The sequence below is a fragment of the Lethenteron reissneri genome, chromosome 28 (assembly GCF_015708825.2).
Source record: "Lethenteron reissneri isolate LAM-NWPU_2019-01 chromosome 28, ASM1570882v1, whole genome shotgun sequence".
Taxonomy (NCBI): domain Eukaryota; kingdom Metazoa; phylum Chordata; class Hyperoartia; order Petromyzontiformes; family Petromyzontidae; genus Lethenteron; species Lethenteron reissneri.
Genome location: NC_083806.1, coordinates 5695957 through 5720938, shown reverse-complemented (window position 1 = coordinate 5720938; position 24982 = coordinate 5695957). Strand labels below are relative to the sequence as shown.

Below are 24982 nucleotides of genomic sequence, written 5' to 3'. Positions count from 1 at the left end.
CAGCAGTCGGCGGTGGCGACGCTGCTGCGCTCGCTCACATGATGGCGGCGCCGGGCATGTCGACGCGCGGCGCCGTGCATCCCAGGATCTCGCCGGGGGACAGCGGGCGGCTCTGCGGCACCGTCACGTCGAAGTCGTCCCGCAGGGCTTGGGCGGCCGCCTGCAAGCGGCAGGCCGCCATCGTTCAAACCACGGCACCCGATAACGCCGCCCAATTAAATTGCCTTCCCCCCCCGCCCCCGTCCGAGATTGCATCTTGGGATTTTGGACAAAGACTCCGATGGCCCCCTCCCCCAACTCTTCCTAGGTCTACCCAGTTCCACCCCCCTCCATCCTTCTGTCCCCCATCCATCTGGCCCACCCCCCCACTCTTCCTAGGTCTACCCAGCTTCACCTCCACCCCCCCACCCTCCATCCACCTGCCTCCCCCCCCCACTCTTCCTACATCTACCCAGTTCCACCCCCCCCCCATCCTTCTGTCCCCCGCCCGTCTGGCCCCCCCCCCCACTCTTCCTAGGTCTATCAGCTTCACCTGCACCCTCCTACCCCCTCATCCCCCACCCGCCTGCCTCTCCCCCCCCACTTGCACCCACCCACCCACCCCGCCAGGCACTGCGGGGCATGCACCGCAAGCTGTGATGTCGCATTCAAACACTTTTCCAAGTGGAGTGATGGGAGCGGCCGCTCTCCGCTAGTGGGAGAGCACTGACCTGGAGGTACGGAGCTTTGCTTTTATCAAATCAGAGAGACGCGCTGCATATGCAGCGGCAGCAGCAGCAGCAGCACTGCGTTCTTACTCTCGCCTACATTCGCTTGTGAACTTCACAGCGAAGCGTTTCCACCCGCGTTTTATTTTCGCCCTCATCTGATCGCGCGGCTTAACTGGAATTTCCCACGTGCGTTCGCGATACCTGAGCTTGCTCAGATATCCGCCTGTACCTGCGGTCCCCCAGCGAGTCGAATACGCGACATGGCGTTGTCGCTCGAAATTAACGAGTCAAAGGTCAAAGCTCAAACGAGCAACGAGGCGGACACGCACATCTCCCCCGTGTACAGCCCTGAGCCCGTGGCGGAAACTCCACATTTCTATGGGCGGGGGGGAGGGGGTCTTTCCGAAGGTCAACCGCTCTGCTATTGACCTCTCCAAAAAGCAGTGCTTATTTTATCGACCCCGGAAGGATGATGGGCTGAGTCAACTCCAAAACCAGGATGTGATATGAACTTTGACCCGCTCGCTGTCGCGCTGACCCACTTGTCTGCACTGCTTGTTAACAGTAGTAGTAGTGTTATTGTTGTTGTTATCCGCAGGCTGCGGCCTGCTATTTTTGAGCTTGAGACATGCGTGAGAGTTCGCAGGCGTGAGGGTTCCGGTTGGCGCAGCGTGACGGTGAGGCAGGACTCACCTGCAGAGCCGACACGAACTGGATGGTGCTGACCAGTACCAGCGAGGAGCCCTTTGGGAAATTGAACCTCAGCGTGTCAATGAAGTGAGCCGTGTCGATCTTATGTCCACGAACACGTACAGCATCTTTATGTCGCGCGTGATGTCCACGGGGACTGCAACACAAAGCGGACGAAGCAATCACTCTCTCCTCCGTCACGGCGATGTGTAGGAACTGTGACGATTTGGCGATCTTTAGTCCAATTTGAAAAGAATAAAAAAAACTATTCTTTGGTCGTGTTATTCACTTTTTCGATGTCTCGTTTATATCATTTCCTGTATGTGTGGCTATATTCTGAACTTCTTTCGCACCTTATGCAGTCACCTGTGCTAATGTAACATTACCCTGCAAGTAATTTTAGCAATGAATAAAGGTAAAGGTGCAGCCCTTGTCATTGCTTTGCTTACGCCACTGCTGCCAGAAGAGCCTCCACGAGCGGGAGCTCTCAACAGCCCCTCAAAGAGGGGGTACTTTTTGACTTACTCTTCCAGCTTCTTGGTTCTTTCGGTAAAGCCACGTAGAAGGGAAATAATAAAGTAATAAAAATAAAACATTTTATTTTTATTTTTTATTATTGTATTATTTCCCTTCTAAGTGACTTTACCGAAAGAACCAAGAAGATGAATCCCTGCAGTCACGAAAGCTTTAAATCGAAATTTACTCTTCCAGGCTGGCCAAGACGTCTCGGGAGAAGCAGCAGTACCCAACGCTAACTCCACCGGTCGCAACCAGCCCATCGACTAACTGTGCTCTATCTGTAACATTCACAACAAACGCTGAGCGGACAGAAGTGGCGTCGGTGGGAGGGGAGGATTTAAGAAACTTTCCCCCATGTTTTCACTGCCGCCGCCGGGAGATCGAACCGGACCCGGCGACCTCCGGACTTGTCCACCGTGCTCACCATCGTACCAAGGTATCATCATCATCATCTCCATTTGCATAATCGACGGCCCCAGCTCACCCTCGCAAATGCGCAAACCCCGAGAACCGATGCCGATCGATAACCCGGCGTGTCTCCTTTTGCAATCGGCCGACGAACAAATTCAGCGGCGAGCGCGACGGCCACGCGGAGCGACGGGGACGGCTCGCGACGCCTGATCGAGCACACTAGCGCACGCGCCACGGGCGCGTGCGCTAGTGTGCTCGCGTTCCGGGTAAACATTTCGAATGGCGCATCGTTCATAACGTACGGGAGTGTCAACGCAGGAAACGAAAACACATTTAAATCGTGAGCTACAGTCTGGCGAGCGTTACGATATTGTCTGCGGGGCCGTGTGTAAAGCGATTTTTGTTGTTGTTGTTGTTGTTGTCCCCCCGCCCCGCCAAACATTTCCAAGAACTTAAATTCTCTCCTCTCAGGCACGTCCACTGGGACACGCCACACAAATTCCGAAAAATTCACCTGAATAATGTATTCATCCATCGTGAATCATTCCATCACATCGGCATTTGGCAACACCGTAGAATACACATCACGGCCCGTAAATGATATATGCAGGCAAAACAAATAGCACGGAGGAGGACACAAGATGTGGAGCACAAAGGCCTGTGTAGAGAAACACCGCGTTTTCTTTTCCCCCTCTCTCTTTCTCTCCCGCGTAATTAGAAATGAATTTCGAGCGATGAAACTTGCTTTATTTTAATCGATAAGTCTCCCTTGTAATCCGTGATCGTTTCGAGTCGTATCAACTCCCCCCCTAAAAGCAATAACGTTGTCTCGGAAAGTCATTAAGAGGGGGCTCCACACACCCCATGCCCCCCCCCCCCCACCGTTTTTTTGAGCGTGGATCCTCTGGCTTTGCGAGATTTATTCGCTCAGATCAATAAGCCAGAGCGTGCACCTCAAACAGCTTCAATTCAACTAAACACGGCGGTGCACAGCAGGGACCCCCCTTCGCTGCGATGAAAGGAGACCCCGACGTTTAAAAAAAAAAAATTCCGAAACAAATGATTCCAGTCCGCTGTCGTAGTAATTCACCCGTTTTTACTGGCGAGCGGTGAATCGCCTAAATAATTACCAAAAAACGCGGTTATAAATATTGTTTTTTCGTTATTATTGTGATAAAAATTGTCCGAGCAGCATCTGTTTTCACGCGGGGGGGCGGGGAGAGGGGTAGAGCGGTGAGGTTCACATTGGGGTGGCCACATGGATTTCACGTGATTTAAGGGGGGCGGCGCTGAGCTGATTAAGTTAGATAATGGTAATAAGAAAAAAAATACACCCTACATTTAAAGCTATGGGACTGAAATACAAAATGTGACGCCGCTACCTTTGACATCAACCATTCCAGTTAGTTAGTCGTCACCATCATTGTCATTATCAGCCATATCTACTGCTGGATGAAGGCTTCTAGGAGTTGTCGCCATCCTTTACAGTCTCGCAATGCAGCAACCAACCTGGAGTCTGTACAGATCTGCAAAATGAGAGACATTTGCCCTTTGGGTAGAATCATCCTTGAGTGCATACGATGCTGAGTGTTCCGCGCAAAACAAACTTGCGCACAAGGCGCGCACACACACACGGGCACGCTGCGTTATTGCTAACTTAAAGGTGCAGCCCTGCAATTGCCTGGTCGCTTCATTGTTGGTGGAAGCGCGTCCCGACGGCGGGAGCTCGAGTGAGGCCCTCTAGAGGACACCCGACTCGTCCACCCTGGCCAGACGTAAGGTATTACCCACAATTCACCCCACCACAAACGGGCCTGAAGATCAACTGTGGGTGCGCCCGTTTATACCGCTGGGCTGGCGGAGGCGGCTTGGGGGGCGATTTTAAGGAACTCTGCCCCGTCGTTGTCAACATGCCGAGCCGCAGGAAGGGTCGAACTGAACCATCGAACCGAACCAACGACCTTTGGATCGCAAGTCCGGCGCGCCGACCACTGTGGCTAGCGGCAGCGTCACCGCGCAAGCGCCGCGCGGACGGGAATTCCTTCTGACGGAGAAACAGCAACTTTGCAGAGAGCAGTTTACTGCCAGTGAAGGGTGGCCCGATCGATACAGAAATGTTACTTCCATTTTCATTCTTCGCAATTGTCTGGCGAATCAATTATCCCGCGAGAAAAATAAAAACAGGGGGATTGGGGGGGGGGAATTCGGCCACAACGCATCTAAAAAGAAATCAATCGCGCCCATCACAGCCGTACGGGGCGCACAAAGGAATGCCGGAGATGATACGTGGCAGACGGGCCGCCGCGGTACGGGCGCTCCGAGCGATCGCCGCTCCCTTGCCGATCATCCTCGCCCCGTGTCCTTTAATTATTTTCATTTTTACAACAATCTGCGGGGCTCGGCATTCCGGCAAGGTGGAACCGCACGAAAGGGGTGGAGCGAAGGGGAATGAGGGGGTCCGTCTCGCCTCGTCTTACAATGCACGATGGGGGGGGGGGGGTGGGGGGGAGCAATGCTCGCTCGAATTTGCCGGTAAAGGCAGCGCTTACAGGAAACGCCGTAAGTTGCTGACCCACCCCCATACTTGACATCTGTGAAAAAAAGAGCTTCATAGCTCATCGGATTTTCTCCAAAACTTTCCGCTTGCAGCGGTCACGCTCAACTGTCGGTGGTGAACCGATGACCTTGAGCTGGGGATTCCACCGCGTCGGCTTTTCGCGTTTGTGCCACGTCACGGCCTCCCTCCGGTGTGAGTTTCGCGTCGCTCCACTCGTCGTTTTTCCGAGCGCGTTTGCCCAACCCTTCGCTCCACTTTCCGAGCTCTTCGTTACCGGCACAAGAACCGAAACATCGGACATCGTGCCCGACAACACGCAGCACAACCCTATCACACATCGGAGAGATCCGTGACCCACTCCCCCGCATCCCCTCCCGCCAGGCCAGGCCCAACCAACCACTCAGAACAGAATCTGCTCGGAACAGAAACTGAACACTAAAAAGTTAAGAGCCCCTTTTCTAACGATATTCCTCAACAGGGTTTACTCGACGTGTGTCCGGCACGCCCCGAGGACTGAAAGGCGTTTTGGTAATTTATCCAGTCCAACCGCTCTCAACTACCGGCACACCTGCTAGTTCTGTTGTTCATTTTAATATTGCGATCGTGCTATTCCGCACTCGTGGATAGTATCGGGGTATTTATATTTTTTATCTACAATACGAGCGAATGCAAGCTGTTAATGTTTAAACGATGAGTTTGCGTGTGTGCTGATGATGATGATGATGGGGGAAGCGGTAGCGTAGCGGTTAGCGCACTGTGCTACGAACACGGTGACCTGAGTTTGACTCCCACTCAGGGTCAACAGCAGAGATGGATATCTGAATCGGTCCTGGCCTCCCCTGTAAGTCAGCTCAGCCTTAAATGTGTACCTGGCTCTGCGTGAACATCACCACTGGTGGTCATAGCCACACCACCTCTTCGTGTGCCGGTCTCCATAGGTGCTCACTGACAGTCTAGAGGCTATAGGGGGAATCTCTACCTTTGCCTTTGTGCTGATGGTAACATTTGTTTGGCCACGATATTAAACGCTGGAGATTGTCGCTATCCCTATGGTTTTGTCTCGTGCGCATAAGCAGCTCGGCTGTAGAATACATTTCTTATTTAGCCGCTGAATTATGGAATTTATGCATGCGAATCAATTTATATTACATTATTCATTACATTTTTAATGCAAATAATTCTCGTTTCTTTTGCACCGTCTCTCTCCGTCTTGCCCTCCAATCGCTATATTGAATTAGAACACTAATTGGCCTATTTATTGACTGCCGAGTTCAGATTTTACATAATGGACCGAATACCTTGATAAAGATCGTCGGTGATTAAACATTTTCTGAGCACGTATTGTGGTGCAGAGGGAGAAAAAAACTGCGTGTTTTTTTTTGTCCCTCCGTGCAAAAAATGCCAATAATTACTCGTTTGTGTTAAACAGTAATTAACGCGAGCGACAAAATTTAGAATGCGGCCAACGTTCCACGCGCGCCTCGTAGCCGCGTGGCTCTCCCGCCCGAGCAACGCGCTCTGGGGTCGTGGCCGCACGTCAGCTCGGCACGCACGCACGGTGTCCGACGTTTCGCTCCGCAAATTGCTGGGTGCTCCCCCAGCCAGGTGCTCAATCGAACGGCTCACTTCGGCAATTAGCCAGCGCCGCCAGCTCCTGCCTCGTGAACATCGACCGGTCTACATCAGACACCAACAACAACAACGACCGCCAATCGCCACCGAATGGCGGTGCCATCGCCACGGCGCTTGTGCCAGGCTATGTGCACTTTTAAGGCCGTCGAACACCACCGCCACCAGCAGCAGGCAGTGCACGGAGGAGTTCTTCAAGAAGCTCCCAGCACTTTTTTTTAAATTATTATTTAGCCAGCAGGGTCAGGAGGGATCACCTAACTTTAGCCAAATCGAAGGGCCAGCAGGGTCAGGAGGGATCACCTAACTTTAGCCAAATCGAAGGGGGAGGGGAGGGGCAGGGGGGGTGCTGCATCACATCAGATATCAGATATGAGGGGCGAATATGCCTACACAGCAGCCCGTGGCTGCCGCATTCCCACCTCCGCCTCGGTCCCTTGGAGGAGGCGGGGGGGGTCCCTCACAGCTGCTGGGTTAGCAGCTTCAGAGCGGTAACCAGTTTGTTGTCCTTCCCCCACACTTCCGCGGTCAGCAAGGTTGGCTACGTACGGTGCGAAAGATGTTCAACGTGCGTACATTCGAATGGCGCGTGGCGTTTTCCACGATTAACGCCATGCGCATGCCCCCCCGCGGCATCGACCGGGTGGACCGCGAACCTCCAATGAGCGGCCCGACGCGGCAGGGCGGCCCGCCGTCCAAAAGTCGAACGTGGCGGCCTAAACGTCGCGGCCCGAACGTCGCGGCCCGAACGTGGCGGACCGAACCTCGCGGCCCGAAACGATGCGCAAAAAAGGGTGCAGGCAGGAGGGCTGGCTCCAGAAAAGAAAAAGTGTAACCGGGCCCGACGGTTCCATGGAACCTCATCAAATGTGGCAGAGGCGGCGTCGGGAGGGATACTCGAGACGTGTTGTGCACACGCTGTTCTTCTCAATCTCAAGCTGGGTTGACATGTGAAGCAAATTAGAAAAAAATGATCGTGCATCATAATACGTACACAACGGCGCATGCATGTTTTATGAGCGGGCCCAGCAATGCAGGGGGCAGAATATTGATTTTTAAATCTACATTGAGCTCTTGTTACTGTACGTTTTAATGCTCCATTTGCGAAGCAATATATATACACATATACAAGTACGCACACACACATACACACACAATCTCAAAAAGCGAACGTAAGGTGTGGGAAGCTGTTGTGCAAGCTAAGCGCATGGCTACTTTGCAGTTACCTGTAAAACGACGGCTCGTTACTGCGGGAAGCCCCCTTCCATAATAGCTCTACGGTCAATTTAAACAACACAGGTTTTTCAGCATATGCCGACAAATGATTGCTAAATACCGTAATCGGCAGTCAATGCACTGCTAAGATGATGACTCCCCTCACCGGGACCCCTCCCCCCCACCACCACCCAATGCTGTGTTTGGCCACACTTCTCCCAACTTCACCGATCCGGTCGGTGCACACCGGTGAATGGGGCAGAGGGCGAGGAAAGGTTCGGGTGTCACTCGTCACTGATGTTAGCCGTGGCCGGAGTTGAACTCGGATCACCCCTAGTTCACACCGCGGCGCGCTAACCACTGTGGCACAGGAGCCACCTGTGCAGCATGCAAATAATAACTTGCCATCGGTTAACTCGGTCGGTGATGATGCATCGATTCACGGACTTCAAGGGACTGCAACTAGCGGGATATCTCTTGATCCCCTCTAAGAGGGTATTGGGACTACTCTTCCAGGCTGGCGTTTTAGGAAGAGGTGGCAGTATATACACTGAACCCCACCACACACGAGCCGCCGATGTGAAAGTCAACTGCAAATCAAACTCACGTATTAAATATTATTTTGGTCTTTCGGTAAAGTCACGTAGATAGAACATAACAAAATAATTCTCACGACGTTTCGGCCACAACGCAAGCAGCCGTCTTCAGGTGGAGAACAGGTCTGTCGAGAAGACAGAGTCAGACTCTGCCTTTTATTATTTTGTTATGTTTTATTTTTATTATTTTATTACTTCCCTTCTACATCACTTTACCGAAAGAACCAAGAAGATGAATCCCTGCAGTCACGAAAGCTTTAAATCGAAATTTCACGTAGATAGGTTCAAAGAAAATATATTTTGTTGTTTTCTTCGAACCTATCTAAGTGACTTAACCGAAAGACCCAAAGAAGATGAATCCCTGCAGTCACGAAAGCTACAAGTCAAGATTGAACATATTAAAATACACGATACATTTCCCACATCTCCGATTGGCACGGTTGGCTACGTACTGTGCGAACAAAGTTCTACATACATACAAACCGTACTTTCCTACTCCAATTAACAGAAATGTACACAACAGCAGCATTTTCATAAACTAAGATATATGTACAAACATTTTTGGCAAAGTACCAACTTCACTAATGGACCCTTTGCCGATTCAAAACAGATGAAAATGTATCCGGAGGGGAAAAAAAACACACAATGATTTAATTTTTTTTCCATTTCAGTTTTACGAGCAAATAAACACCACGTGATTTACTTGGCAAGTCCAAGCTGGTCAATCACGTCAACTCGGAACATGTGGCGTCGACTTTCCATCCACATCAAACGTTCCCAATGCCTCCACCCCGCCCCGTCCCGTCTTATACATCGCATCAGGCACTCTAACATACTCAAGGCACTCAAGACTGCATTTATAACTTTTCATCCAGCATTGCAGGGCTGTTTGGGACAAATGTCAGAATCCATTTCCATTAGACGAATGTAATAACGATCACTGCGCTGCTAATAATACCAATAACAAGGTAACACGTGTCACCGTGCTCCGACCATGGACGAATAGTCAACAAGAAAAGCTCATCATGATGCAGCGGGTCCTGAGCTGACCATCGTCTCTAAGGTCCTGGGTACGAATCCACGGCTATGAGTATTATTCCACCGTCTCAGCTAACAAAAACCTCACATTAATCTAATGCGGCCACACGTACGTACGAGCGTGCGTGCGTGCGGGCATGCGTGAGTGCGTGCCTGCACAACTGACTTACACAATATACGTCCGTAAGGGAATCGACGTATATGGCTAACGGCCGACATATACGAATATTAGCATATTCCACTTGGGTCCAGCGAAGGTGCGGAGGGGATACGACAACCGGTCAAACTGAGCACCCATAACCAACAATGGCAGCCGTTGTAGATATTAATCTGCGCACAAGTAATTCAATTAAACTGTGGCCAGACCCTCTTCCGAACACTGGCCAAGGGCTTATACTCATCGTTTATTCATGACAACTAAAGAAAAAAACCTACTGAGACAAGGTACAGCTATTGAAAATGGGATATTAATGGTTCTAGAAGGACTGTGATTAAGGTGCGGTAGAAATCATTATTTTAGTGATTTATATATATCACGCATTTATATAATAATTAGATCAGCGACTTGGAAGGTGACGTGGCCTAGCGGTAGCACGTTTACCTCTTATTACAGAGATTCCAGGTTCAAATCTGGTGGCTGCCCTGATTAATATCACGGTGTGCGTGAACCGAAAAACTACGACGCACCGTCCGCTACGCAGCGGACGTGAAATATACCGTGACGTCAATGAGTGCAAGTGTGTTCGATTTGTTACACGGATGAGTTTAGCCAGTTGAAAAAACAAAATTACGGCAAGAACATCAAAATTGCAGAGCCAGTGCTCATTTGACTATGGCCATGCTGTCCGACCGTGACCACGCCGTCCGACCGTGAACACACGCTGTCTCTGCAAGAGCAGCAGCAGGCCGATGGCGAGCGACTCTCACCGAGGCAGCTGTGTCCGTAGTGCACCATGAAGTCCGCCCCGAGAGCACGGGCCGTGAAGTCGTCCACGCAGCACGCTCCGTATGTCACGTCGCCCATCACCACCGTCTCAGCGTCCGTAAACCTGAGCAGACGGCAAACGCGTCAACCCTCATCGATCGGCTGAAAACGTCTAAATGTACAAAGGAGGGTGTCTTATGGGTGGAGCGTGGATGAGTGGTAGTGGGGTATGGGGGGCATGTATGAAGTTGTGAAATGGGCATGGATGACCATAGGTGGAGGGTGGTAGGGGCAAAGGTCTGGTGGCCAGAAAGTTGGGTTGATGGAGTAGCGCAGCGTATCTACCCCTGCAACGTCAGTTCCATTCCAAGCCTCTGTCCCTCAATCCATTCCATCACCTTCCTCACTGAACGCCACCGGGCAACCGCGACACTTTCGACATTTTATTTTCGGGAACATAGATCAGCTCCACCGACATCTTGTTGTTGTTGTTGTTGTTGTTTTTGGGTCGTACCGCGTTGCTGTTCGGCATGATGTCCGACGCTTTGCTCTACGTGCTGGGAGCTTCGTCGGGAAATTAATAAACTAATAGGAGGAAGTGAGTGAACAAATGCTCCCAGCACGGACAGCAAAACGTCGGACATCGCGTCGAACAACACGTGGTGCAGGACAACCCGAAAAACACGTCGGAGAGCACACCGAACTGCGTGTGCATACGTTGTTATATATATATATTTTTTTTTTACAGACATGTGACAACGATAACACACACCTCTCACGGCGATTCGATGCCCCGTCACGATCCAGGGTCACGGTTAGAGACCATCCGTTTTGTTCGCCCCATTTGCTTAAAGCAAGCAAACATTGCTGTATCATTAGCATGTGACATCGCAACTCTAGTTTACGCGAGTCGTGGCACTCGACCTGGAAGTACAAATGAGCCAGCACGTCACACAACTCCAGTCCATCGCCCTGGTAACTTCCAGCGAGTATTATTTTTGCCCTCCCGAGGTACCGAGCGACGCGCGAACGCAGCGCAACGGGCGCTGCCTGCTACCAAAGAACGCGCAGTTAAAACTCGCTGACCTTTCACAGAAGAGCCGGTAATGTTTCTAGTTAGAAGTGAATAAAACGGGAATAATTACCGTGTTTTAGAGGACCCAGTCCGCCACTACAGCAGGTGCTGCACGGCTCATAAAGCTGCTCCTTGTTATAATAACCGGCCTCACCAGGACTTACAATTGCGTTCTTCGCGATGTGTGTGTTTTTTTTAATTCCAAGTAGAAATAGGCAATTAGAATTTATATTTCTTCGGAGTGTCTCTGTACTCCACAGGGATACCATCGCGTGCACGCATGCGTGCGTATCTTCGTATGTGTGCATTTGTAATTATCGGTGGGCAGCGGGAGAGTGCCGCGGTTTGCACGCCGTGCTACCAAACCAGCGGGCCCGAATTCTGATTCCCGCACACGGCCAACATCGGTGGCAAATATCTCAACCTGTCTTGGGCTTCCCCAAAGGTCGACTCACCCTTAAATTTGCATCTGGTGTTGTGAGTTAAAAACATCGGAAGTCATGGGGAGTTGGTAGCAGTGGTAGCCACACCTCCCCCCTAGTGCGTCGTGCCGGCCTTCGTAGGTGCTCCTCGCTCGCACCACTTGCCCCAATACCATGTATGGTTATATGGGGGATCTGTGTCTTTGTTATGTAATTATGGTTCGTATTCTACGATGCGTGGGTACGTTTGTGCCGGTATGTAAATGGTTATAGCCGGAGCGGTGGCACGGTGATGCAGCGGTTACAGCGCACGGTACTATGAACCCCAGCACCTGAGTTCAATTCCGGGCCATTACCACATGTTTTAATCTGCTAAAGAAACAGATGAATTAAAATGCAAATAAACCACAACATATTTAAAAGTTAACACTTTTATCCACGCAAAATAATTCCACTTACAATGAAAAGTGAAATTACATGACAGGATTTGTTAATTAATGATACAAAATTGTTAGAATTATACCAATGTACTAGAAGAAATACATTTACAATCTTGTCACATTACCCACATTACATATGGATCATAAATAATAATGTAATAGTTTTATACGTAGCGTCATCGTTCGTGCAAATTGCATCTCTCACGGTCGCTGAGGAACCACAGACCAGCAGCGGTGGTAAGTTGGCACGACCAACAATTCTCCAAGCTCTGGCATCCTATCCTATTCTACTTCGCATTTATAAAGTGCCCTTTCCAGGGCGCTTTAAGATTAAATCCGACGGCATTCAGTGAGGAAGCTGATGGAATAGATAGAGGGATAGAGGCTGGGAATGGAGCTGATGTTGCAGGGGTAGAAACACTGCGCGACTCCATCAGCTCAACTGTCCAGTCACCATACCTCTGCCCCTACCACCCTCCACCTATCCTCATCCATGCCCATTTCACAACTTCACACATGCCCCCCATACCCCAGTGCCTCTCATCCACGCTCCACCCATCAGATACCCTCCTCTGTATATTAAGACGTTTCCAGCCAATCGAGAGAAAAAAACCGGAGCACCCGGAGGAAGTCCACACGTGCAAGGAGGCAACGCTCTAGAAGAAACAGATGATGTCAGTCTGCTCTTTGCTGCACCGCCTTCCTTTGGGCTAGCCAGGGTATATGGCTCCTCCTCGGCGTGCATGGTAAGGGAATTTTCACGACATCTGTGCCGTCTCCACACTGCTGGATTACAGGCCACGTGCAGCGTAGCGGCCACCAGCCGAATATGAACAAAAGCTGAAAAGTGCGCCAAGAAGCATGGAGGCATCCTGGGAATTGCACTGGGAGACAGAAAAAGGAATGCATGGATCAGGGAACAAATTAGAGAGACTTCAAATTGACTGTTAAGTCAAGCGAGTGCATTTGGACTCCACACATCGCTCATCGGGATGATGACCAATGGACAAGACTGGTGACAGAATGGCAGTCAAAAGGAGAGAACACGACCGGGAAGGCGACCACCGGAGCTATGGAGAGATGAGATCAGCTGACGCGCGCAGAAGCGAGATGGACTGTGGCATCGCAAGGCCACGCGCGAGAGGATAACAGCATCAGAAATTCTTCATCCGGCAGCGGATAGATCATTACCGGTAACGTGAAATGACACGCCCGTTAGGCTGAACGCAAACGGGAGGCGAAACAAAAGCGCGCAAATCAGCTTTCGGGTTTATTCCGTTTGACCAGGTGAGAACTCAAGAGGCCAGGACGTATCCGCATTTGCAAAAGCGACCCGGGTCACCAAACGAAGCAAAAAGCAAGCGAGGAACAATACGGACGAGGGGGGGTAAAACAAAAAAAACAGACAAAAAGAACAAAAAAAATGCTCGGTTTACGCGGGGGAGGTGACGACGGTGAATCATTTCACCACGACTGAACGCACGTCAGTTTCAGAGAGCTCAATTAAGATTAAAATGGGCCAGGCACGCGGGAACACGCCGACGCGCGTCCTATTTCACGCGGCGATTGAGTGCTCGTCGGCGACGATGTACTTTTCGTCAAACTCCTCCCCGTCGCAAATGTTGCGGGCGTTATTTTTTTTTGTTCCATTTTATATTTTAAATCTTCCAATTTTCACTTACTCCCACGTTCGCCGAGATTAATTACACATTGTTGGTACATTTCACCACGGCCCAGTATCCCGCGGTGTACGCCAAAGCCGCTCGGGTTATATGTTCACGCCGTTCGGCGGATTTTCAGACGAATCTCCCGAGGACTCTGATTCCGCCATCAATGGAAAGGCACGCTGCTGCGTGGAGGAGTTATCTTCGGGGCGACGTGCGGGTAAACATTGTGAGAAGAGACGCCAACGAGAGAAGAAGAAAAAAAACGGCAAATAAGCGGAGATTATTAATTGACATTCGCAAGCTCTGCATCACTCCGGACATCGTTCTCAATCGATCTAGCAAGCAAAGCAGGCCTTAGCCCGGTTTATGCTTGACTGCCTGTGGGGAATACTAGGTGGGTTGGCAGGCGGCCAATGTTTTCTTAAATGTATCTGTGTGGAGTTTTTAGTAATACCCCCCCCTCACCTCCTTGCACACGTGGTGAGTTTTCTCCAATGGCGGTGTAACTCATGTTTTGTCCGAAACAAACGCCAAACACTTTTTAATGGAATTGGCCAAACATCCCAATCGGGACCTGGCAGAGGAAAAAGTCTTGAGACTCGGTGATGCTTTTTTGGAAAATGAATGCCATTTTTATCATTATTGTTGTAGACAGAACCCGGAGTAATGGCAGGACTCAAAAACATCTGGAGATGGAAGCAAATCAGGTTCAAGACCAAACTGAACATCGTAAGAGCACGCATGTTCAGTACAGCTTTGTACGCCTGCGAGACTTTGACGTTAAAAAAGACTGACCGAGATCAAACAACGGCACGCAAAGTGTCGTGCCGCAGAACGATAGTGCATCTAAACCGGAACCAAAGCGAGTGAACCAAAGTAGACGTAAGAAGAATGGTTGCACATCGAAGAGGACAATCTGATGATGCAGGCAGTGTTGAGAAGCGACGCTATTTGGACACACATGGAAGATGGACAACAAGAAAATTAAAAGTGAGTTTTAAGGAAAAATGGAAGGAACTGGAATGAGAGGAAGACCTAACAGAGAATGGCTTGACTGGTTCCTAAGAGATACGGCCACGCCTTGAACGTATTGGCACAAGACGGAGGAAAGTGGAAACAAATGGCAAAATGTGCAGGGGACACCTAATAGCGGGCTATCTGCCCATGGACCGTGATGATGATGATAAGATAAAGCTATAGGGAGAGGGTCCATACCCCTCTTTGGTTCTTTTGGTAAAGTCACGTAGGTATAAAATAAAATTAATTAAATCACGACGTTTCGGGCACAACACAAGCGTCCGTCATCAGGTGGGACAACCCAGTATGGATCCCTGCAGTCACGAAAACTTCAAATCTAGATAGATTATACGGAGAGGGCTTTGTAAAATAACCAAAACAATCTAAAGGTCTATTCAAATCTGCACGGGCGATCAGTGTGGTTTGTTCAAACATGAAAAATATCGCAATTGCAGTGTGTACGAATGTTTAATATTCCACATAAAAATTTCCCACATTAAACTAAAAGATTATTATGAGCTTAAATAATTAACTTCAACATGCACCTTGCTCACAAACACTTTTCCAAGCACTCTCACCGGTTTTATTGCCATCGTTGGAGCACAGGGACTTAACACAGTCGGAGAGCGTGAGTGTGCCCTATCCACGCACCCCATTTCATCATCGGCGCAAACTGAATCAATCCCTTCCATGGCGAGGTTTGGCTGGTTGTTTTTTCGTGTGCTTTGTTTTTTGCACCAGATCTCCGATTAGATTTTTCGCTTCTTGTTGTTACTGCATTCTATTTGTTTTCATCGTTTGTCGTTTCGATGACCGCGGTCCACCCTTTGCAACTGCGACTGCCCCCTACCTTGGGTCCCCCAAGATCTCACCTGGGGTTAAACCAAAGCAACTTGAGGCATCAGAGCCCCAACACCCATGCCATGTTCCATTTGTTATTTATTTACTTTGCCTACGCACTTGCTTATCTGACCTATAATTCTTGAATGTCACCGGATGACACGATACAGTGGCTGTAAATGCTATCTGCCACGTTATTGCGTTGCGTCTGATTCAATTGAGCCCGGTTTTTTATCGCATTTCCGCGTAACGTGCCCTCAGCCGCCCCTGGTCTAAAGACCGCCTTAGCATTTATCAGCGTAGCATTTTTCATTAACTTGTCAAGCACTTTTGCGTCTAGCCACCTAAATATGAGCGTGGCATCGTAACAACCACCGTTTGCGTGTGTGTGTGGGAGCGGCGGGGTAGGGAATGGACTCTTATGAATGCTTTTCCGTCGGTGAAACGGACAAGCAAGCTGCGTTCGTCACGCGGGTCCCTTTGGATAAGCAACTTAGTTAACGCGAGCGTGTAATTGTAACGTGTATTTCTGAAGTGGCGCTGGATATTATCCTAATTACTGTTCGCAAGTGTGTGTGTGTGTACGCTGAACTTATTTTGCACCGTGCGTAGCCAACCACGCTCATTGCAGGTGTGGAGGGAAGGACAATAAATTAAACACAAAAAGCGGTTGTAAAGAAATTAGTTTTCAATCTAGATGATTTAAAAGTGTACAGCTCCAGCGGCTTCCTACTATCGGAAAAGAAGAGAGTTCCAGACGGCCACAAAAGCGCATCCGAAGGCGCCGTGCAATGCGGCGGACCACGTAAAGAGGAGGTAAACAGTTAGACGTGTAACTATTCACCAGGTGATGTACCCATTCTCATGACGCGCAGCGCCTCCTTGCGCACGCGAGCTCCGCCAAAGCCCTCCGCCACGCGACAAAGTCTCTCACCAACGTGTGGCGCTGGACAAACAGATGTGCTTAATAATATTATAAAGTTTCCAAATTATCTATTAACTAGCCTTTTGCCCATCCAAGGACGACGGGTGTATTGCCGTAAATCTGAAACTTGCAAGCGAAAAGCAGACCGCGGCGTGATATACATTGCATCAATGCGTGTGCAATTTGTAAGGGCGCGGTGACACAGACTTATTTCATTTAAAGGTTATAATCCCTTGTTAATCATGACGTCCTTTTTACTTAGATGTCTCAACAGCGTCACGGAGATCGCGTGACGTGAGGGTTCTGCCTTCGTCGTGAAGGTTGTAAGTTGACGCTGAGGAGGGGGGAGGGGGTGCCTCGCCCCCCATGTGGAGTGACGTCACCCGCTCACGATTATTAATGAGGGGGGGGTGCTACACGTGGAGAGACGTCACCTGTTCATGATTATTAACGAGGGGGGCTGTTCGATGTGGTGACATCACTTGCTCATGATTATTAGTGAGGGGGGGAGAGAACTGCATATTGAGTGACGTCACCCACTCATGATTATGAATGAGGGGTGGGGGGGGTGTCCATTTGGAGGACGTCACCTGCTCATGAATATTAATGAGGGGAGATGATCGACGTGGGGTGACGTCACGAGCGTTAAGGGCATTCCTGGATGATTATCGCAGGTGTTCGCTTAAAATTCTCGTAGCGAACGATACAGGCGACGAGTCGAGTATCGGGTAAACTTTAAAACGTAGGTTGTGGTTTATTTCAAAGGTACACTCTGATTAATGTTTGTTTTTTGTTCGCAGAATAAATGTTATGGGTCATGGCCCGGAATTGAACTTAGGTGGCGGGCATCGGGTGAGGGTAATAAAAATATAAATGTAACAGGCACCAACATCATTTGACAAACACACGGCATATTTAAAACGTACAACACATCTGCCTGACGCAGGCGTCTTAGCTCAGCTCTCCCACCATGGCTCATGCATTTCCAAAACAACAACAACAGAAAGACCTTCCAGCCTTGACCTCGCAGTGCACAATTCCCAGGCTGGGATGGCACGACACATAGCCCAGAGCTACGGTCTCATTATCACCGACAACGCTGCCTTGCCATCGGACACGTCAACATCTGCAGTCGAGCTATTCCTCACTGATCCTGAGCAGCTCCTCACCGTATGTGCGTGCGTATGTGCGTGCATATGTGCGTGCGTGCGTGCGGGGGGTTTGGCTCGCTGCCTGAGAGGGTGGGGAGTGGCAATGCAGCGGTTAGCGAGCTGCGATACGAACCTGGCTCACGGCCACCAACACCAGTGACGATTACCTGAACCCGTCGTGGGCATCCCCTAGGTCGACTCAACCTCAAACGAGTACCTGGTGCTGTGCGTAAACATTGCCGCTCGGGAGAAAAAGGCGGCCGGGCGTGGTGCTGGCCACCGATCCCATCGTGTGCTGTGCTGACCTTCATAGGTGCTACTCGCTAACAGCACTTGCCCCGACAGTCCGTTTAGGCTATACGGGGGATCTTTGCCTTTAGTCAGGGGTCTGGCTGGCTGGCGGAGAGGGCCTCAGCAACAGTTGCGGCGCGAGGCATCGGACAAAGCAAGCAAACGGCAAGCGGCTCAAGGGAGACCCAGATTAATTAAGAAATACATCACCCCAAATATCAGCTGGAATCTAAATCCTAAGAAACTTAAGATAATTAACATGAAAAGGGACAAGTAGTGTAATAGCTCTCTCTCTCATCTCCACCGTGCCTGCATCTCCATCTAAACTATGGGGCCCTGTTCAATGAGCCAGGTCTCCGGGTTCCTCTGGTTTCACCCTCAATGTTCGGAAACAAGCGTTGTAGATTATGTAGCTGCGACGATAGAGGTACTTCGATGCGCCATCATGTGTGGCCAGGTCGTCTGTGAAACAGAGTTCATAGCTCAGCGGACTTTGCCTGGTAAATAACAACACATTCGAGTTGTAATAAAATTTCTGCTCAGAGCCCCCCCCCCCCCCGCCAAATCTGCCCTGCCCTGCCCGAGAACGTAATGATCCCTGGGACCTGCCGTCCGCTGGTAATGACAAGTAGTCACTGTTGTCGTCATCCTCACTGTCATCATCGTCACCGTCATCATCGTCACCGTCACCATCGTCACCGTCGTCACCGTCGTCACCGTCGTCACCGTCACCGTCATCATCGTCATCGTCGTCACCGTCATCGTCGTCATCGTCGTCACCGTCATCACTGTCGTCGTCACCGTCACCATCGTCACCGTCACCGTCATCATCGTCACCGTCATCATCGTCACCGTCATCATCGTCATTGTCGTCGTCACCGTCATCATCGTCACCGTTGTCGTCATCGTCACCGCCGTCGTCACCGCCGTCGTCACCGCCGTCGTCATCATCATCACCATCATCATCATCACCACCGTCATCGTCACCGTCACAGTTGTCGTAACCACGTGTCCTGAGCGCGATGCGCGGGCCAGCCACGGCGAGCCACGGCGAGCCACGGCGAGCCACGGCGAGCCACGGTGAGCCACGGCGAGCCATGCCCGCGGAGCATGGCCCGGAGACGAGAGCGGCGTTTTGACACGGAGTCCGCTTCGCAATCGCGTCCCAGCGAGATTCATTTTGTACCCGAGTGACGCCGGTGCGGTGACCGACGCGGGTGGCGAATTCACGCGGAGAAGACAGTTTCCGGAAAGATAAAAAAAAATGTTGGCGCAATAAATCCCGCAGCTTTCACGCTGAAGCTACGCCGTGTAGACATTTAACACGGTTACGAATATCAAATTAAGCGTAATTGCCGCTTGAAGGGAATGGCGGGGGGTTATTGTTGCCATGATTGTGTTTTTACATCTGCATGTCAAGGCAGCGCCGCGGCCTCAATAACACCGAAGCGACACTTGCACAACGTAGCCGGGGCTCATGCTGTACAGCTAAGCACGAGGGGGAATGTACACCGGTTAAAAGTGTTGCTTATCGGTCAAAGCTGCCAGTCAATCTTCTCCATGAGCACTTTCCCCAGCCACACGTGCTTTTGACTCCCTGCCAGGTCAGAGACGCGATTAGATTCCAGCGGCCGCCCACTCACCACAATGCTGGTCACATCAAAGACAAAGATCCCCCCCGTATAGCCTTCAACAGACTGTTGGTGCATGCGCTGATAGCGAGCACCTATGAAGGCCGGAACGGTACACAAGGGGGTGGGTGGCCAGCACCACGCCCAACCGCTTTTATCTCCCCAGTAGCAATGCTTGCACACCGCACAAGGTACTCGTTTGAGGCTGAGTCGACTTAGGGGAGACCCAGGACCATTTTAAATAATCGTCACTAATGTTGACCATGAGTGGGAATCGAACCCATGTTGCCGGCTTCGTAGTGCGGCGCGCTAACCACTGCAGTACCACTCACCCACTCACAAGAACTCACTCATGCACTCACCCACTCACAAGAACTCACTCATTCCCTCATGCACTCACTCACTCATGCACTCACCCACTCACTCACCCATCCACCCTCTCACCACACTGCTGGTCACCTCCCTTATCTTTCTGCTGCTTCCCTCACACTGTTCCACTGTGTACTTCCCTACTCCTCCCATCATCATCATCATCTCCTTTCCCAGCCTCTCACACAATAACCTTTGCTCGATTCAAGAAACGTGTTAACTCTAATCTATTACAACGCTGACCGTGCTGTTTGTGGCTGGCCGCTTGGCGTTTGGGGGCATTTGGGCTTATCCCCAGCAACTGTGCTAATAAATGTGGAGATGAAAAAAACTCTATTCTCTGCTCCATGCTGTCGTCGACTGGTCACTTCTAGTTAATGTTGACAATTAGCAACGCCCGTTAAAGGTCACGGAACGTGATGCAAAAAATATTTTAAGTGCCTGCCCCTGCCACGTTACTTCCCCCGCCCACTACCCCATGAGCAGATGAGAAAAATGTGATTTGTTTTGCATGGCTCACTATTAAACCACCAAAAGTTGTGGCTTATCCGGTGGGTTCTTGCTAGCCGATGATGTGATGATTATATTCCACCCCCCACCCAAACCCCCCCCCCCCTACCAGTAGATTCCAACTGCCGTGATTGAGGATCGCGGTTCAAGTCAAGAATGATGCGTTCTTTGTTCATGTCACAGTTTTCTATTATATATACGTTTGTATTTTTTTGCTACGAATTGTTTACACAAATTTGTATCGCCATCGCAATACTATTTTACATAAATTGTTAATAGATCAATTCTAGTAAGCACAATTCGATGGATTAATGAGTGTAAAAATATATATTTTTTTCATATTTAGCACAATCAATGAATTGATGCACCGCTACATGCCTAGCGCTTGTCCTCGGTTAACCTTACCTGGCTTGTTATACAAATACAATTTTCACAAACACACACACGTACACTCACTTGTGTTGCAAACCTACAATGACGCGGAGCACACCACAAGATTCACACACTGATGAAAAAGAGTTCTTGTTCAAGTCACATTTTCTATCCACATCAGAAGTTAATAATAACAAGAATCACACAAAAAACGTCTTCATGTGTCGTGTGCAATCGGCAACATTTACAGGGCTGGATCGAGTTCAGATATCCGCCGAGGAATATCGCCGAATGTGGAATCAACTTTGAGTCGTGCGGCCGGGAGAATACAAGGGAGGGTCACAACTGTTCTTTGTCGAACTGCTGGACCAAGGCAACGGTACACCCAAAGGTGCCCTAGGCCACGTCGGTTCACGGGGAGTTTTTCTGACCGTACTTCACCTCGCTTGTCACGCTGTCGCCTGCAAAGGAGGCAAGCCACGGGACCGCGTTTAAGACATCATCGCTCGCCACTGACCTTAGCCGTGGCCGGGAATCGAACTCAGGTGGGGCGGGGTTTACAGCGCAGTGCTGCGACAGCACGAAGACAAATGGACTTAACAGAAAAGGACCTACAATGCACTGCTTCAGGAAACGGTCTTTGCAATGGCACCGGAGGTTGCGTGATGTTTGGGACTTTAAATCGTCGACGTGGTTTGTAAAAATTACAGGTGCGCTTTCGAACGAGTCGCGATCATCATCGGCCACTGCAGAATGTATCATTCTATTCCTAAGGCCAGCACTGCGGCGCGCACGGCTCAATTTCAGGTTTCAATTTCTATTGCAATCAATTGTCATTTCATATTTTCTGAGCTACTTACAACCCCCTCCCTCCCTACCCGCCACCACCGCCTCCTATCCCCCCACCCCGCCAACGTACCAACCCCACCAGCAGCACCACCACCACGATTTCTATTTATACGCATCGATCATGCGCGGCTTTTTATACGAGCGGGAGGAATCAATCGCTCATACACAACAAAACCGCTTCTGCGACACAGATACTCAATGCCGCGCTGGGGCCTGCCGATGCCTCCTCCGCGCGGGCTCCGTCTCCCTGCGGGGACGCAACTGGAAGTGCCCATACATCACTGACCTTGTGCTTGCGCTGTCACGCGCTTCATATCTTGTCACAATTACTTACGACACCAATCTGTCAGCGTGACACATCATATCTCCTTAATGCGCCGTCGCACGGGCTATCTTTCTCACGAAGCTCGGTGCAGAGTTTTTTTTTTTAAGCGAGCCCACCTGCGACTTGCATCTGTGCCAGGTGGCATTGAAGGCTTGGAAGTGGCCTGCTTGACTTCCGGGGTTTAAGGTCGTCTGATAAGGCCCGCCGCACGCACGGTATAACAGGAAGATGGGCAGCGGGGGGCAGAAACAATGATTTCACGGTGTTGGCGCTCGCGACGCGATGTATATTTATTTTCCGTCTTCACAAACCACGGCGGGATTGTGCGTATGCCCAAGCCGCACCAGACCGGCCAGGATTCTTACGATTCGGTGGTGAACGCCAACGGTTCCCGGACAGCCAAAAACGAAAGCGTGTCTGGAGAAACAGCGCTAACAGTCCTACACCTTGTTATTCATACTTAGGGAGACATCACAACGAACCAGGGGAACCGCTTAGTAAAGTGCCCGTCCTTTAAAAAAAAAACAATCGCCAACACTTAAATCACCCATGTGCAGGTCGTGCATTATTTAACAGTCTGTAAGTAGGAGAGTTTTATTTATTTATTTCGTTGTTGTGTCAGCAGATTTCACATATATATTACAAAAGCCAAACTGAATTTTAAATTACCGAGCGTGCACTGGACCGCTTTGGGAGTAGCAATGTGCCTCGGACTCTCAGCCTCCACGTCACCCGACAACCAAAACACAACGCAGGTTAAGGGACGTAACGTGTTTGGACACGTCCCGACGACTGCAATCCTTCCTGCCGTTTGTTAATATAGCATCGTGATTCTATTGAGTGGAAGCGTGCTACAGAAATCATAAAATGAAACCCCAGGCCAGTTTCAATCCACCAATGGGTGAAAGCCTATCCCAACACCATTGCAGTCATAGGTTAGATTTTTACCAGACTTCACCACGCTGGTAAGTGAAGGTTGCTGCAGAAGGCAGGAGTGGTTCTGATATCACTCACCATTGATGTTAGCCGTGGCCGGGAATCGAACTTGTGTTGCCAGGTTCACATCGCAGCTCGCGAATCACTCGGCGATGTCTTACTTGTTTTTTAAAACTGCTTTTGGTGTTTGGTTTGTTGTCCTTCCCTCCGCACCTCTGACGAGCAGGGTTGGCTACATACGGTGCGAAAGAAGTTCAATATACATACACACGTAAATAAAGATTCTGATTCTGCCCCACCCCAACTTGATTATACATTTCAAATTGTCTGTCTGCTGGCCGAGTCACCCTGGAAAAAAGAGCTATGTAGCTCAACGGGTTATTTACTCGGGAAATATACTTCCGATTTTGTTAAAGTAAAAAAAAATCATGTATTCCCACGGCACCCCCAAGCGAGCAGTTAAATAACCGGGTAATTATTTCGTCACGCGCGGCCGGGTACAGTGATCGGCGACAATAACGCACGGATTCAATCGGCGGGTGAAGATATCACGACAGAGGTTTAAGCCGATGTCGGTCCCGCTGGCTAGGATTACAGCGAGAGAACAAAGCCAATCACCGCCAGCAGGCGTCCAATACTCCGCCAGCACGCTCATATCCCGTACAGTGGCATATACTTTATTGATCGACTCACAGTCTTTATCTCCATAGGGGACCACCTAATAGTGGGAAGAACGCAGAACGGAAATACCACATCTTACTTTGTTTCTGGTTCATAGATTTTGTGCGGTCAGGCCACGTAATGATCCGGCCCAAATGTGTGTCGTGAAGAACCCTCCACCACCCGACTCGGCCAAACTGACTGTCAGGCGCCGAAGGATGTGCCGATTATGGTGATTGTTATTGTTTCGGCTCACTCAGATCAGAGGCGAGTTGAGGAGACAATTTTCACAACCACAATGAACAAAAAAGTCACACGACGTAACGCTTTGACGCAACGTCTCAGATAGCATCTCCAGGAAAAGCCAGGAAGTCAGAATACAATTACAGGAAGTTACAAAAGCCACATCACCTGAAGTCCACGGCTTCTTAAGCCCAGATGTTATGACCTCACAGGAACAACCAATCAGCTGTAAAGTAGATATTAAAAATGCCAGATCATAATAAGGCCAATTATGAATCCAAACATTGGCTGCGATACCTACAATGTGTATTATTTTTTTATTCCCCTCTCCCCCAAACTCGTGATAAGTTATTACCGTTTTTGTTTGACTCAGCAAAACTATCCATGGCATGAAGAGGCCTAGATTTGAAGCTTTCGTGACTGCAAGGATTCATACTCTTAGTTCTTTCGGTAAACGTCGTGATTTTATTGTTTTATTTTTATTAATTTTAATTTCATTTTTTACCTACGTGACTTTACCGAAAGAACTAAGAGTAAGAAGAGGTCTATGCGTGAGGGAGGCCTTCTGGCTGTGAGCGAAAAGGTATACAATAAAAACATGGTATATCCAGCTCATTGGGGGGGGGGGGGGGGGGGGGGGCTCAAGTACAGCCGGATATGTAACAGGATCGGATGTATCTGAACATCTGCCAACATTTTGTTACAAATTACGCCGCACACAAATGGGTTTATGGGACAGAAAAAGAAAGCGGAGACTACGTTACATGTGCGAAAAAAAACCAGTAGGTTTTCGCGACCAATATTATTCATGAAGGTTTTTTTGGGGGGGTTTGATCATGTAAAAATATATTGTAAATATTAATGGTAAATATTGTGGGTTTACTGTGCTAATGTACGAGACAAACCTTACTAATTGTCTGTGTCGGGTGGCGGCGGGTAAACGACACATTTGTATTTAAGCGATCTAAC

General features: G+C 49.8%; 1 protein-coding gene across 1 annotated transcript in view; it reads right to left on the bottom strand.

Annotated features, from left to right (window-relative positions):
* The window catches only part of DPH1 (diphthamide biosynthesis 1), a 106075-nt gene that overhangs the window by 57125 nt on the left and 23968 nt on the right, over window positions 1-24982 (bottom strand). The window contains 4 exon segments of the mRNA XM_061561927.1: window positions 39-160; window positions 1404-1507; window positions 1510-1557; window positions 10293-10414. Of these exon segments, the coding sequence (XP_061417911.1) occupies window positions 39-160; window positions 1404-1507; window positions 1510-1557; window positions 10293-10414 (396 nt within the window).